General features: G+C 47.3%; 1 protein-coding gene across 8 annotated transcripts in view; it reads right to left on the reverse strand.

Moving 5' to 3' along the window:
* The window catches only part of ENTREP2 (endosomal transmembrane epsin interactor 2), a 461,731-nt gene that overhangs the window by 261,726 nt on the left and 182,927 nt on the right, over nucleotides 1-17,078 (reverse strand). For all 8 annotated transcript variants that reach the window (XM_055363976.2, XM_055363975.2, XM_055363973.2 and 5 more), the window contains one exon: nucleotides 5,223-5,279. Coding sequence is in view for 6 of the 8 variants with exons in the window: in XM_055363975.2 (XP_055219950.1) it covers nucleotides 5,223-5,279 (57 nt within the window). In the remaining 2 variants the exon portion in view is untranslated. Of the gene's footprint in view, nucleotides 1-5,222; nucleotides 5,280-17,078 lie in introns of those variants that run through there.

A 17,078-nucleotide genomic window follows, 5' to 3' on the forward strand; every position in this document is an offset into this window, starting at 1 on the left:
AACACTATGGTAAACACACACACACACACACACACACACACACACACACACACAGCATTTCCCTTCTTCCCCTCCCTCTCACATTGCATTCGCCAGCCTACAAAGGGAGGCCTCCCTCACTGAGTGCTCACAGTGGGCTGCTGCTCCCCTCTCTTTGCCCTCCCGCACATCAGTCACTCCGGCAGGGACTGTACAGCTCTCCTTCATCTCGCTCTGTGTGTCTGTAAGCGCAGAATGATGAAAAGAAGGAGCTGCAGCAGGGCTCCGGATGGCCTTGTGCTTGGGAGCCCTGCAGAGGAAAGCTGCTGCCAGGAGAGCAATGGCAGCACCAAAACGCTCCAGCAGCAGGGGCCACTCATGCCTGTACTCAGCCAGCCAGGCCTGCATGGCGAATGGAGTGGCTGCAAAGACCCTGGAGCCGTGGGCCCAAAACTGCTTCTTCTCACTATCCTGAGGGATACTCCCCTTTCAGAGAGGGCAACTGACTGTGTGGTGTTTATGGAAGGAGTTGGGGGGAGGGCAGGCCAGTGTGTCCCCCTGGGAATGAACTAGAAAACTCACTGCTGCATCTTTAGTTGACACCTCCAGGAAGAAAAAAAAACAAATCATTAGCACAGACAATAAAAGCAGGAGCTTTTATTTTAAAAATCATTGAAATCAAGACTTCAAGTCATGCTAGTGCTAAGTCCCAGGGCAGGGTACTTTGCTTTCTAGGTCTTCCTTTCCTTGCATAAGGTCTCACACATCATCTGGAAAACCTCAGTTCCATTTTGTGGTCCCTGGGAAACCATGAAGGGCTTAACGAAGGGGAGTGACACAGGCTGGCAGACACTTTACATACCACCCACGGCATCTGTGTGTGTGGAGAACGGATTGGAGAAGAGCCAGCTTTTTGGCACACAGATCTGTTAGGAGGCTACTATATGAGATGCCAGGCAAGGACCTGCCCTAGAATGGTGGCTCAAGGCAGAGAGAAGACAGGGCAGCTGCATACAAATAAAATGAGTCACGGCCAGGCGCAGTGGCTTACACCTGTAATTCCAGCACTTTGGGAGGCCAAGGTGGGCGGATCACGAGGTCAGGAGTTCGAGACCAGCCTGACCAACATGGAGAAACCCTGTCTCTACTGAAAATACAAAAATTAGCTGGGCGTGGTGCGCACACCTTTAATCCCAGCTACTCAGGCAGCTGAGGCAAGAGAATCGCTTGAACCCGGGTGGCAGAGGTTGCAGTGAGCCAAGATCGTACCATTGCCCTCCAGCCTGGGCAACAGAGTGAGACTCTGTCTCAATAATAATAATAATAATAATAATAATAATAATAATAATAATAATAAAATGAGCCACAAGGAGAGAGCTTGTGAATAAGTATGATGGGTGAGGAAGGAGAAGGATGTCTGAGTGTCTCCCCAGTTTCTAGAATGGGTAGGCGGTGGTGTCATCAACTGAGACAGAAAATACAAAGGGACAAGAAGATGAGGTTGAAGGAATGTAAGTCATGTGATATATAATTAGAGAAGAAAGATAATGTCCACACAGACTACAGTTGGCTGGAAAAAAGGAGGATTTGGGAGTCAGAGAGCTTTGGGTTCAAGTCCTAGCTCATTACTTAAGGTGTAGAAGCTTTGGCCTCGCTTTAAAAACCTTTTTTAAAAAAACTCTTAAAAAAAAAAAAAAGAGTAGGAAAACCTACTCTCACCAGGACTGTTGTGAGGATAAGGACATACAGGTCCCACTCGATGAACAGTTACCATCATTGTTTACAGTATTTTCTTTGGTATTATTCTGGATAGAACATCTTTGGTCACATTTCCAAAACTCTGCGGTGATGGTTCCTGATGGTTCCTTAGTCAACTCGGCTAGACCACAGTACCCAGATATGTGGTCAAACACTAGTTTGGATGTTGCTGTTAAAGTATTTTTGTAGATGAGATTAAGTTTTAAGTAGACCATGAACAAAGCAGATTACCCTCCATAATGTAGTGGGCTGCAACCAGTCAGTGGAAAGAAGAGAAAACGACGGACCTCCTGCAGGGAGGAGGGAATTCCACCTGCTGCCTCCCTTCAGGCTAAAGCTGCAGCTTCAGCTCTTCCCTCCATCTCTAGCCTGCGGGGCCAGCACTGCAGACTTTCGAATTGCCCGTTCCCACAACTGCGTGAGCCAATTCTTTAAAATAAATAAATCTCTCTCTCTATATATACATACATATATAAAATTTATAATCTAGATATATATATACATCTGTGTATGCGTGTGTATATCTATCTATATCTGCCTCTATATCTGTATATCTCCCATTGGTTATGTTTTTCTAAAGCACCCTAATAGATCTTTATATTGTAGATTTTCCTCGCATCTATTGTGAATGCCTTTACTCCTCATAAAGCCAAAGCCGAGGCTATCTCAATGGTCATGATTCAGAGAGTGAGTTTTTGCTAATGAATCAAAAGATTGCACTGTTGTGGTCAACACAAGAGAAGAACATTCTCATGGTACAGATAAAAAACTACCCAGCAAAATCCATACACTCCCGTCTGCAGTGCGGAACTGCCTCTGCGAAGTGCCTGTCCAGAGAGGCAGTGCCTGCCATAGGTTCCTAGATGGGCTTCATGACAGGCTCTCCTGAATGGCTTGAAAGGCAAGCAATGAATGTCAGTTTCAGGCCAAGAAAATTAAACTGCTAGGGTTCCTTTTCTGTTCTCTATTCCCTTTCACTGACTTGCCAGGTCCCTGAGCCCCTCTGTGAAGCCTGCCACAGGCCACGCCTGACCTGGACAGGGGCCAGGGTAGCCTTGCCCTGAACTGAGCCACTGATAGTCAGGAGGTTGCTCCAGCAATTAGTGTCACCCTAATGATACCCTAACCTCCCTACATAAGGCAAGGAAGTCAGTCAAGCCACATGAACCCCTTCTCCTCTGCCTGGGCTTGGGAAGAAATTAGTCCATGGGAGGTCAGTGCTGACCACCTCCCAGAGAGCAGACTGGCGCTGCTCCAACCATGCAGCAGGGCTGGGGAGCGAGCGCTCTGAACATTCTACTCCTGTAGGTCCAGCTGCTGCTACATCCCCCCACTGGGATGAGTCCTGAGACCCAAGCCTGCTTCCCTGGCTTCCCTGGGACACTCCTCAGCCATCACCATAAGGGGTCCTAACTCCTCGTCAGCTATAAGCTTATGCATCCTGCGTGGTAAAATGCCCAGCCCTGTGAGATTCCTGATGCTGAGGCCAGGGCTGGGGGTGGCGCGTGGGGGTGATTGGGTGATGGACGTCATTTCTCTCTTGTCTTTTCATTCACACACCCACTCTGTGGAAGGCAGCTTTTCCTTTGTTTAGAGAGCTTAATCTGTCTGCACCATGAAGGTGGGTGTGGAGTGAGGAGGCAGCTGTCCCCGTGTCACTGAAGGCAGTGCAGTCACCACACTGCATACCCCGAGGATGTCAACCCCACAGCCAGCCTATTCACTGCATTTCCCCTCGGCACCAAGAGCCAGCTTCAAAATAATTCAGCAAAGGGCTGGGGGGAGGTGGGGGGTGGGGAGATAGTGACAAAACAAGATGGGCCAGATGTTGGCATCTGTTGAAGCCAGAAGAGGAGTACACAGGGGTTCATGACAGCAGTCTGTTTACTTTTACATATGTTTGAAAAGTTCTAAATAAAAATATTTTTCTAAAAGGAAATTCCTTATATGAGCCGAGATACAGCAAAAGAGGAGCCTCACCTGACTCTAAGGCCACTCCTGTCTTCCCTGATACCATTTCAGGGCGTCATGGTTACTCTCATGAAGGAAGAGGTGTTTTTAATAGACAAATGTGGGTTATTTTTCTATTCCCATTAATATTTACTACATGTCATTATCTCCAAGTCTAATCACTTAAAGAGGAGATTTTAAATAATTGATTAATATAAAAGAAGAAAAATGCCACGCTGTCTTTTTCATTATCTATCAAAACCCAGAAAACCTCTTCCTCTAGTCCTGACACAGACACATACATATATTAATGCATACACTGAGAAGAACAGGCATACAAAATCAATAGACACAAATCTGCTCAGGGCATTTTTCCGAGGGAAAAAACCATTAACCTCTCTCCATCTCCCACGTGGCCTGCTCCTCAGCACAATGCCACGGCAATTCAAGTAACTCTCTTTATTTTACTCACAGAATTTTAGGGTTCCCCCCAAAACGCAAAAATCTAACATTTCTTGAACTCTGATAACATATGTTTTGTTTGTGCGATCATACGTATGCATGTATAGTGCATAAACAGGCTTTAATGTCTAGATGAAACGCATGCATCCACACTTTTTTTTTTTTTTTTTGAGATGGACTCTCTCTCTGCACCAGGCTGGAGTGCAGTGGCATGGCACGATCTCGGCTCACTGCAACCTCCACCTCCCGGGTTCAAGCGATTCTCCTGCCTCAGTCTCCCCAGTAGCTGGGATTACAGACACCCGCCAACATTCCCTGGCTAATTTTTGTAATTTTAGTAGAGATGGGGTTTCACCATGTTGGCCAGGCTGGTCTCGAGCTCCTGACTCATTATCTGCCCGCCTCAGCACCCCAAAGTGCTGGGATTACAGGCGTGAGCCACTGCGCCAAGCCGCATCCACACTTTTAAAATGCCCTTGTTGGCCGGGCGCAGTGGCTCACGCCTGTAATCCCAGCATTTTGGGAGGCCAAGGTGGGTGGATCACGAGTTCAGGAGTTCCAGACCAGCCTGGCCAAGATGGTGAAACCCCGTCTCTACTAAAAACACAAAAAAATTAGCCGGGCGTGGTGGCAGGCGCCTGTAATTCCAGCTATTCAGGAGGCTGAGGCAGAGAATCATTTGAACCTGGGAGGCAGAGGTTGCAGTGAGCCGAGATCATGCCATTGCACTTCAGGCTAGGTGACAGAGTGAGACTCTGTCTCAAAAAAAAAAAAAAAAAAGCCCTTGGTTCACGCTCGGTCCGTAAGGAGGACAGCAAAACAAAACAAACACAAAGAGGATGCCCTCGGAGCATCTCAGCAAGACACTGAGGGGCACTCTCAGAAGCACCTCCCATGAGAAACACAGCGCTTCTCACGAGCCCATCAGCATTCAGCAGTGAGATTTTATCAAGCTCTGCTTCCTGCTGCCTGAAAAGAAGTTGGAATTCTCTTCGCCACTGCCTCCAACCTGCTCACGCATCTGAAGGTGGAACCCTGCTCCAAGGCCACCTGGAGACGCAGGTGCCACTTACCACAAGGGAGAGAGGCCTCTTCCAGGAGACGACACCTATGAGTCCCGACAGCAGCACCTGGAAGGACAAAAGATACAGGAAGGTGAGATGCTTCCGAAACCTTGCATGGGCAATCAAAACACTGTGAACCGTTTCAACCCGGAGAAGGATGTGTGGAACACAGCACACACACAGTGGCGGGGCTACCATGAGCTGCATTTTCACAGCTTGCACCCACTCTGAGAGGCACATTGGTCTCTCAGGACACCAGGGTGCTATGGAGGGGTCACTCTGTGCACTGCGCTAGGTGGCCCGAGAGTGACAGGCTTTCTGAAACACCCCACCCTGGTCCTCGATGTGATTTGGCTGTGCTAGGCACACGCTTGTATTCCTAGCTACTCGGGAGGCTGAGGCACGAGAATCACTTGAACCTGGGAGGCAGAGGTTGCAGTGAGCCAAGATCACACCACTGCACTCCAGCCTGGGAGGCAGAGCGAGACTCCATCTCAAAAAAAAAAAAAAATCACAGAGAACACTATTTGGGGAAAAGGCAAATGCAACCCCACCCACGGGCCACCTGGCCACCTGCCATGGTTGCATGGACCCTGGGCATGGCAGACCCTGCAGGCTCCTTCTCCCCTATACACACTTGGCTCCCCTGATGCACACCCTTCTCTCCCCTCCAGCCCCTGCGAGCCCCTCCCCTTCACTCATCACAGCTTCCCACCTCACCCGTACATAGGCAGTGTCTTCTGATGAGGCTCCAGAACTTTCTAGGCCCTGATTCCAAGCAGCCCACTCCTTTCCCAGGCCAAGTCCTGCCCTTGACCTTGCCTGGGGTCCCACCAGAAGTCATCCCCTCTCTCCTGCCTCCTCCCTACTGTCCTGATCACATGAATACACTGTGACTTCTGTCCCTTAGAAGAACCACTGCTTAGCCCTGTGTCCAGCTCCTGGCCTGCCTGTCTCCTGGGCGGCCCCCTGAGGCCAGGCACCCTGAGGATGACACTGGCTCTGATCCCCACATTCCTGATTTCCTGGTGTCCAGGAAGGGCCAATGGATCATGAAGACACAGTCACTTCCCACCCACTACCATCTATCTGGCTTCAGCCCCACAACTCCAAGGAAACTTCTCCCAAGGTTCCCCAGCAGTCACCAGGTGCGACAGACAAAGCTCAGTCCCCATCACCTGGCTGAGGGCTGAGGCTCCCTCCCATCTGGGCTCCTGCGGCTTCTCGCTCCCCTGCGGTTCTTCCCACTTCCCGGGCGCCGCTCTCCTCCACAGCCTCCCTCCTGGCCTCCTCCCTCTCCCCAACCTCTTCCTGGTTTCCCAACACCTGTCTCCTGAGCCCTTTGTCTCCTCTCCCCAGGGCTCTGTGGTGGCTGTCCTGAGGCTCGAGTACCATCCACTGGTGTCTGCACAGGTGATTCTCATCCCAGGGCTTTGTGATGGCCACGGCATCACACCGTCCACAGGCTCTGCTCCTGGCATCTGTCCAACCCAACATGTCCAAAAATGCAGCTGCAGCCTCCACCTCAGAAGCCCACACTTCCTCTTGCAACCTCTGCTCTCCACAAGAGTACCTCTTCTTCCCCGTCACTCAAGCCAAAATCCTGGAGATCTTTCCCTCTCCCTCACCCCCATGTCCAACCAGAGAGGAACAGGAGGCTAAGGCTCACTCAACAGGGCAGCATGTGAGAAGGCTGAATTAAAAGGAAGGTGTTTGCAGACCAGGTCTCCTGTGAAGACAAATTGCTCACGCTTGCCACTGTGGGCACAAGCCAGGCATCCGGGCACTGGCTGGAAGCGCTTGGCTGCATGTCCCCTGAGACTCCAAAAGCACTGGCCAGACCCGGGAGGAGGGCATGATGCTGACAAACTCACAAGGTCCCCTTGGTCACAGACTGCAGTCCACCCTCAACCACCTCCACAGGGGGCAGAACCAGGTCTCAGACACAGCAGCCACTATCACACCCTGCACCACGCTAGTCTAGTATCAAAAACATCTGGCCACAAAACAACAAAACAACAAGAAAAACATGAACCAAAGCGCGCACACCAGGGCTCTGCTCCCAAGCCTCTCACACGTGTATTTTTTCTGCAACGCTCACAAGTCCTCCAAACACAGTTACCGGCGACAGACATTATTTACAGCCATTTCCCACCTCCCGGGTCCCCTCTCATGGCCATGCCACCCAGGCTCCTTGCCTCGCAGTCCAGTTCCAGCCCTAGGGAAATCCCTGACCAATGTCTCTCGTGTCTCTCAGGGGCTGTGTCTCACTAACTCTCCTTCCAAATGCCCCTGAAACCTCTCTCTTGCCTTCTGTACCCAACATTTGAACCCAGTGGGCACACCACGTTCCCATGTCATTTCACAGTCAGAGGACACCGGCCTTTCTTGGAAGGAGCTGACCATTCCCGCCGGAGCTCTCACCATCATTTCATGTTTGACATTTCAGACCCTGACTTCACTCCTCCACCCCCACCTTCTTCTTTTTGTGAATTCAAAATTTCTGACCATAATGTCATCATGTTTTGAGCTCATGGTATAGTTCAGGGGCCACTCCGTCACTAAGCAGGATCCATTCTTCTGCTCAGCACCCTCCATTTCCTGGTTCATCTCTCTCCCCTCTGCCGGCACTCTCCTGTTTCACCTGCCCGATGACAGCCTTGTCCACTCGCTCTTGTCTCCACCTCCTCCCTCCCCACTGAAGCCATCCTGGATGCCTCCACCAAACAAACCGCATCTCCCTGGCCTGACAATTTAGACCACAAAGCTAGGTCTCTGATTTTCCAGCACTGGAGGCACCTCCCTTGGTGGCCCCACTCCTGTCCAGGCCACTCTGGGCACCTCCAGGGAGGCTGGCAAGGGAGGAAACTGCACAGCAGCCACTGTGTGACTCACCTACAAGCCACAGAGCTCTGTGGGCTGTCTTCCCTCCACACCCAACCTCCGAGACAGCCCCCATCTTCCAGCACTCCCTTCCTGTCCCCAGCCCTCCCTGCCCCAGCCTCAGCCCCCGACTCTTCTTATCCCTCAAGTTGAGGGCCACGTTCCGGGACTCTGGCTCTGACCCTGCCATCTGCCTAGGATGAAACTTCCAAAAAGTGTCTTCCGTTTTTCCACACGCCCCAACACTGGCCTCACTCAGACTAAGCCTGGACAGATGGTGAGAAGAAACATCCCCTAGAAAATGGCGTCTTCTACTTCCCATGTCTACCAGATGAAATCTTACCCGTTCTTCAACCATGGCCCCACCCTCCTCACTCACGAAGAGCCTAGGAATTGAAGAGAACAGGGGGCCCATCAGATCCCCAAACTACCACCATAGTCCTGCAGGCATCTTTAATAAACTCAGATCGAACGCCTCGACCTCTTCTCAGCTGAAGTATATTAAACTATCAAAATTCTACAGTGACTAAGTCGCTTGTAGCAGGAATTTCACTGGAAGTACATAAAACCTCCAAATCGTAGCCACTACTCCACCTACTTCTAAGCCTGAAGGAAGTTAATATTGCTTTTATCGTATTAAGCTACAGGGAGAGTTCTTGACCTTCCCCATTCCCATAAGCAAAGCTATCATTCCACAAATCCCCTCACAGAATTTGACTTTCAACAAACACGGGTGACTTGCTCACTGAAGACAATGTGCATTTCCAAGTATCATTAATAACTACAACTAGGAATGGATCAAATTCTCCTACACAAAGCAAAAGAATAAAGCCATTAAACTTGGTGTGGCAGGCAGAATTCTAAAATGACCCCTGGTGACCCCTGGCCTTACAGAATGCTCTCCCCTGAGTAAGAATATGATGGGCTGTCACTCTTGTGGTCTTCCCCCAGGGACACGTTCAAATAACATGGCCCCAGCAACACTCTGGTTGCAGCCTTGTGAAACCTGGCCAGGTGACTCTTATATGGGAGGGGGGCAAGGAAATGCTGGGTAGAGAAGGGTGGGGTGCCTGGCGAGGGCTCCACCCTCAGGCCTGTGCCCATGGACCTAAGTGAGAATGGGCAGTCCTGTTTTCATGCCCAAATGTTGCATCTTCCAAGACCACTCTGGCCTCCCATGCCCCCACGGCCTGTGCCCATAAAAATCTGAGACCACAGTGGGCATGGACACAAGCAGCTGGATGTTGAAAGGAGAAGAAGGGCACACCAACAGACACCAGCAGACACTGGCAGGCCACTGACGGCGGGATGACACAGAATTTGGTGGAGGGCAGTCGAGGAGAGTCCAGGCAAAACTAAAAGAGCACTCTGTAACACACACCCACTGAGGCTTTGGGACCTGCAAACACCAACCCTAGACGATGCCGTGGAGTTGAAGCCCCAAAACACTCCCCAAAACCTACCCATCTTCATGTTCCCCCATGGAGTTTGAACAGTGGGGCACCGAAGAAGCAAACCACACCCTTGTCACACGCCCGGTGAGGGGGATAAGGGAACTCCTCCGGTTTCAACTCTACTAAGCAAGGTCCAGACTCCTAACCCAAGAAAACTATGAGGTATTAAGTGAGTGTTGTGTCAAGCTGCAAAGTTTATGGTCATTTGCTACACAGCAACAGAAAACAATTGTTATGGACTAAATGTATGTGACCCCCCAAAATGTAGATGTTGAATCCCTAACCCCCAATGTAATGGTATTTGGAGATGGGGCCTCTGGGAGGTGATGAGGATTAGACTGAGTCATGAGGATGACGCCTTCACGATGGGACTGGTAGCTCTTTACGAGGAAGAAAGCGAGCTCTCACGCTCTCCACACACACACAATGAGGAAGACCATTAAGAGTGCAAGTCAGTTATTGGTGTATAAAAATGCTTGTGATTTTTGCACATTGATTTTGTATCCTGAGACTTTGCTGAAGTTGCTTATCAGCTTAAGGAGATTGTGGGCTGAGATGATGGGGTTTTCTAGATATACAACCATGTCATTTGCAAACAGGGACAATTTGACTTCCTCTTTTCCTAATTGAATACCCTTTATTTCTTTCTCCTGCCTGATTGCCCTGGCCAGAACTTCCAACACTATGTTGAATAGGAGTGGTGAGAGAGGGCATCCCTGTTCTGTGCCAGTTTTCAAAGGGAATGCTTCCAGTTTTTGCCCATTCAGTATGATATTGGCTGTGGGTTTGTCATAGATAGCTCTTATTATTTTGAGATACATCACATCAATACCTAATTTATTGAGAGTTTTTAGCACGAAGGGCTGTTGAATTTTGTCAAAGGCCTTTTCTGTATCTATTGACATAATCATGTAGTTTTTGTCTTTGGTTCTGTTTATATGCTGGATTACATTTATTGATTTGCATATGTTGAATAACAGACAAAAAAAGAGCCAAATCATGAGTTAACTCCCATTCACAATTGATTCAAAGAGAATAAAATACCTAGGAATCCAACTTACAAGGGATGTGAAGGACCTCTTCAGGGAGAACTACAAGCCACTGCTCAAAGAAATAAAAGAGGATACAAACAAATGGAAGAACATTCCATGCTCATGGATAAGAAGAATCAATATCGTGAAAATGGCCATACTGCCCAAGGTAATTTATAGATTCAATGCCATCCCCATCAAGCTACCAATGACTTTCTTCACAGAATTGGAAAAAACTACTTTAAAGTTCATATGGAACCAAAAAAGAGCCCACATCGCCAAGTCAATCCTAAGCCAAAAGAACAAAGCTGGAGGCATCACGCTACCTGACTTCAAACTATACTACAAGGCTACAGTAACCAAAACAGCATGGTACTGGTACCAAAACAGAGATATAGACCAACGGAACAGAACAGAGCCCTCAGAAATAATACCACACATCTACAACCATCTGATCTTTGACAAACCTGACAACAACAAGAAATGGGGAAAGGATTCCCTATTTAATAAATGGTGTTGGGAAAACTGGCTAGCCATATGTAGAAAGCTGAAACTGGATCCCTTCCTTGTACCTTATACAAAAATTAATTCAAGATGGATTAAAGACTTACATGTTAGACCTAAAACCATGAAAACCCTAGAAGAAAACCTAGGCAATACCATTCAGGACATAGGCATGGGCAAGGACTTCATGTCTAAAACACCAAAAGCAATGGCAACAAAAGCCAACGTTGACAAATGGGATCTAATTAAACTAAAGAGCTTCTGCACAGCAAAAGAAACTACCATCAGAGTGAACAGGCAACCTACAGAATGGGAGAAAATTTTTGCAATTTACTCATCTGACAAAGGGCTAATATCCAGAATCTACAAAGAACTCAAATTTACAAGAAAAAAACAAACAACCCTATCAACAAGTGGGCGAAGGGTATGAACAGACACTTCTCATAAGAAGACATTTATGCAGCCAACAGACACATGAAAAAATGCTCATCATCACTGGCCATCAGAGAAATGCAAATCAAAACCACAATGAGATACCATCTCACACCAGTTAGAATGGCCATAATTAAAAAGTCAGGAAACAACAGGTGCTGGAGAGGACGTAGAGAAATAGGAACACTTTTACACTGTTGGTGGGACTGTAAACTAGTTCAACTATTGTGGAAGACAGTGTGGCAATTCCTCAGGGATCTAGAACTAGAAATACCATTTGACCCAGCCATCCCATTACTGGGTATATACCCAAAGGATTATAAATCATGCTGCTATAAAGGCACATGCACACACGTTTATTGCGGCACTATTCACAATAGCAAAGACTTGGAACTAACCTAAATGTCCATCAATGATAGACTGGATTAAGAAAATATGCCACATATACAACATGGAATACTATGTAGCCATAAAAAAGGATGAGTTCATGTCCTTTGTAGAGACATGGATGAAGCTGGAAACCATCATTCTCAGCAAACTATCGCAAGGACAAAAAACCAAACACCGCATGTTCTCACTCATAGGTGGGAATTCAACAATGAGAACACTTGGACACAGGAAGGGGAACATCACACACTGGGGCCTGTTGTGGGGTGGGGGGAGGGGGGAGGGAAAACATTAGGAGATATACCTAATGTAAATGACGAGTTAATGGGTACAGCACACCAACATGGCACATGTATACATATGTAACAAACCTGCACGTTGTGCACATGTACCCTAGAACTTAAAGTATAATTTTAAAAAACAATAATAATAATTAAAATATCCAGGAACTATGAAAAAAAAAAAGAATGCAAGTCAGGAAGGAGCCCTCACCAGAAACCAAGCTTGCTGACACCCTGATTTCAGACTCCAGCTTCACCAACTGCGAGAAAATAAATTTCTGTTAGGTCACCTAGTCTATGCTATTTTGTTATGGCAGCCTAAGTAGACTAAGACACTACGACATCCCGAGTGGGACACTGGATTGTTGTTCCAAAACATCTGCTTTCTCCCCAGACCTCTCCAGGAGGGGCAGCACAGGCTTCCCTCCCCACACCCCTGCCCAATCCTGCAAACACTGACACAGCTCCCAACACCAATGCTTGAGCACTTGGAACTGACTGTGCATGCGTTGCTTGCTGTTCATCAGTGAGCTTCTGTGGAGCCAAGTTGGAAAACTTTTCCCTAGAGAGGTATAGTTCTGCCAGTAACAGGAATGCACCCAGGACTTGGTAACACTGTGATGCTCGAGGGCCTCAGCTCACAGCACAGTAGAAATCCCAGGCCAAGCCCCTACCTTGCAGTGGGCACCAGGCTCAGCCGCAGTGCTATGGTGGACACTCATGCTCAGGGCAAGTCCCTTCTCCAGCCACATGCCGCCTGACGCTGCTCCCTGTCATTGTGACTCCAGCCACCTGCCACTCTGGCCTCAGTTCATTATTTGTTTATTTGTTTCTTGGGGAGTGGGACACTGGATCATTTTTTCAAAACATCTGCTTTCTCCCCAGACCTCTCCAGGAGGGGCAGCACAGACTTCACTCCCCCCACCCCTCCCTGATACCGGAAACACTGACACAGGTCCAAATACCAAGGCCAAATAGATTGGGAAAGGCATAATATTGCTCGGGGAGAGGAGGCTTAACCCTAATGACGGAGGGCCTGCAGAATGGCTTGAGGGAGGCTTTTCACGGCCCAGGTGCTGGTGTGCCTCCTCCCTGGAGAGGCCTGCTCTGGCCCACAGGAGACCAAGGGTGGTTGATGTAAAAGCAGCTCAGAGCCTCTGCTCTGAAACCATCGGATCTTGAACTGTTTTTGCTCAATTCCAGCTACCAGCAAGGATTATGTTGCACATTCTGACATCTCAGTAATCCTGTAGGTTGATTTTGCACCACTCTCATGAGAAAAAGGGTCACGAATCTAGTTAGCCATGAAATTACCGCATCATGAAACCTTCATCCCGTTTAATTTACAGGTATCATTATTCAGAGTCCACAGTTCACAAAGAATATAGAGAAAACGAAGAGGGTTGGGGAAGAATAACATAGAATTAAATAGCTGTGGAAAAAAAGCCAAATAGATTGGAAAAGGCATGATATTGCTCAAGGAGAGGAGGCCGAACCTTGCGAGCACCATGAGTTGTCACAAGGACGCCAACTTGCTCTTTTCTCCACTTCCCCACCCAGCCTAATAGAGGCAAGAGATAAAATCAGAACAGAGACAGAACTTCCTGCTGTTGAGGCCGATGACAGGGGATAACAGGCTGCCGGGAAATAATGGCATCCTTAGAGTCAAAGACCTGCCCATTTGATTGGTACCCTGCCTGGACACAGAGGCCTGGAATAAATTAGCTCTTTAAATCTTGTCCTCTAACACTGAAAAGTTCTTTCACTTCCTAAAATCAAGAATGTTCTTCAGATCATAAAGTCTGGTCCAAAGGCAAATGATAGTGAAGCAAGTCCTTCTAGAACGCAGTCTTGAAAGCCAAGTAAATTACTTTCATGAAGCATATGGCAGATGGGTGCCCAATAGCTACAGTGATATCAATTTACCACTAAGAAGCCAGCATTCACTGTGTGTGGAAAGAATTGTTGCAAAAACAGAGCAAATAATATTCTGAGTCCACCAACCCCCCATCTTCCAAACCTCCTGGACTGCAGCTCCGTGCAATATTCCTCCTACAGCCTCCTGGAGCAGCTGATCTTCCTACTTCACCCTCCGTCAATTCTCCTTGCTTTGGGTGTGGCTTTCTTTCTCTGAGTCTTGCTGGGGCCACAGAAGGCTCACGAGGCATGCAAGCCTCCACCATCTGTCTCTACCTCTGAGGACACACTCATTGCTACCCCCACCCTGTCCATGCTTTCTGCCCCCTCTCCTTAGAGCAACTTCCAACTCACCATTCCCTCTCCCAGCCTTTCATCCCAGGCTGTGGTCCAAACATCCTCCACACCATTTCCCTTCAGGGGCTGCACCAACACATCACACTCATAATGTCCCTGAGAAAAGTTACCTTTCTTCTCAATCTACTGACAGAAAAAGAACTCTGCAGCTTTCATTATCTTCTCAAGCAGAAGCAAAACTATAAATTGATGACAAAGATCACCTCATGAAAGAAAAAAAACTCCCTTAGTGTTGAAGTGTTTTAAAATATTATCTAAATAACTCATGAGTCAAAAGAAATTGAAAGGTGAAATACATGGTCTGTTCTGATGCAATGCATGCTTCTTTGGTGCACATTCTCTCTTAAGTGCTTGGTAACAAACTCATTTGTCCAGGGCCTGCCCTGTAAGATGCTGCCTCCTCTTACAGGTATCTACTCTGACATTAGGGTAGCTGCTGGATTTTGTTATTTAGTGGGTTATTAGGTAGCACATATATTATTATAATACATTTAAAAATATTTTTAGTTTAAAAATTTCAAAATAATTTGTTTCCTTTGTAATCGTTTTTTTGGTTTTGTTTTTTGTTGCTGTTGTTGGTTTGAGACAGAGTCTGGCTCTATCGCCCAGGCTGGAGTGCAGTGGCATGAGCTTGGCTCACCGCAAGCTCCGCCTCCTGGGTTCACGCCATTCTCCTACCTCAGCCTCCCAAGTAGCTGGGACTACAGGCGCCTGCCACCATGCCTGGCTAATTTTTTTTCCTATTTTTTAGTAGAGACAGGGTTTCACTGTGTTAGTCAGGATGGTCTCGATCTCCTGACTTCGTCATCTGCCCGCCTCAGCCTCCCAAAGTGTAGGAATTACAGGCGTGAGCCACCGCGCCCGGCCTTTTTTTGTATTTTTTAGTGGAGACGGGGTTTCACCATGTTAGCCAGGATGGTCTCGATCTCCTGACCTTGTGATCCACCCACCTCGGCCTCCCAAAGTGCAGGGATTACAGGCGTGAGCCACTGTGCCTGGCCTGTAAAAGTTTTCTTTCACACTTTTAAAAACCTTATTCTGAGAAGGGATCCCACACGCTTCACTAGATTGTCATGACAAAAGTTACGACCCCCCCCCGCCCCGACCCTGATTAAAGTTCCTTTAGAGCAGATCTTTTGGTGATAAACTCCCGTTTTTGGTTTATCTGTAAACAGCTTACTTCGTTCTCCTTGATGCTTGAAAAATAGTTACGCTGGAAACACTCTAGGGTAACAGTTGCGTCTCTCAACAGTTTGAAACTATTATTCCACTGTTTTCTGACTTCCATTGTTGCAGCCAAAAATCAGCTGTCCTCATTCTCTAAAGACTTTTGAGATCATCTCCTTGCCTTTAGTATTCTGAACTTTTTGCCTGGTATGTTAGGTGTGGATTTCTTTTTAATCTTCTTTGAGAGATACTGTGCTACTGAATCTGTGAATTTATATTTTTCATTCGTTCTGGAAATTTTGTAGCTAATATCTCTTCAGATATTGTATCTTCACTATTCTCTTTGCCAGGGACTCCAGTAGCTGTATGTTTGTCCCTCACATTCCATCCTCCAAATGTCTTAGTTTTTCTTCCACATATTCCCTACACATGTCATTCATGACTTCATTCTGGTTACTTTCTTTAGCTGTGTCTTCCAGATCATCAATTGTCTCTGCACTGTGTCTAATCAGCTGTTGAACTATATAACTGCACTTGTTTAGAAAAGTTCAGTGATTATATCTCAAATATCTAGAAATTCTTTTATTTCCAAATGTAACTATTTATTTCAAATAGTTCCTTGTTGTGTGCTCATCTATATGACTGTGTTGATAATTTCTTTAAATGTTTCATACACTAATGTTCTAGATTCCAAGACGTGTTGTCCCAGGAGGGTATCAAAGTTTGCCCTTTGTTGTCTCATTGTGATTTGCTTTCTTTGATGCTTGAGCACTTGGAAGTGTTTGACTGTGCATGCATTGCTTGCTGTTCATCAGTGAACTTCTGTGGAGCCAAGTTGGAAAACTTTTCCCTAGAGAGGTATAGTTCTGCCAGTAACAGGAATGCACCCAGGATTTGGAAACACTGTGATGCTCGAGGGCCTCAGCTCACAGCACAGTAGAAATCCCAGGCCAAGCCCCTACCTTGCCGTGGGCACCAGGCTCAGCCACAGTGCTATGGTGGACACTCATGCTCAGGGCAAGCCCCTTCTCCAGCCACATACCACCTGACGCTGCTCCCTGTCATTGTGACTCCAGCCACCTGCCACTCTGGCCTCAGTTCATTATTTATTTGTTTGGGAGTAGGGCAGTGCACCTTGATGATCTGCAATGCATCAAGGAGCATGTCCTTTGCGGTGTATAGTTGTTCTATAGAAGAAGCATCCTTCAAAGTGCCTACTCAGCCAAAATGCCAGAATCAGAAGGAAATCCCCCATTCCTGGTGTTTTTATTGGTCACATAAATACACCAATAAAGCAATGAATAGAGGCTACTTTTATTTTTTTAAATTAACAAATGTTATAAGCTATCAAAATATGAAACTTTATTTAGCTAATAAAATTCTTTATAAATTCCAAAGTATTCCACATATCCTATTATTTATTTACTCTTTTAGCCCCAGCAACTGTATTTC

This window comes from Gorilla gorilla, chromosome 16 (genome assembly GCF_029281585.2).
Source record: "Gorilla gorilla gorilla isolate KB3781 chromosome 16, NHGRI_mGorGor1-v2.1_pri, whole genome shotgun sequence".
NCBI classification, from domain to species: Eukaryota; Metazoa; Chordata; class Mammalia; order Primates; family Hominidae; genus Gorilla; species Gorilla gorilla.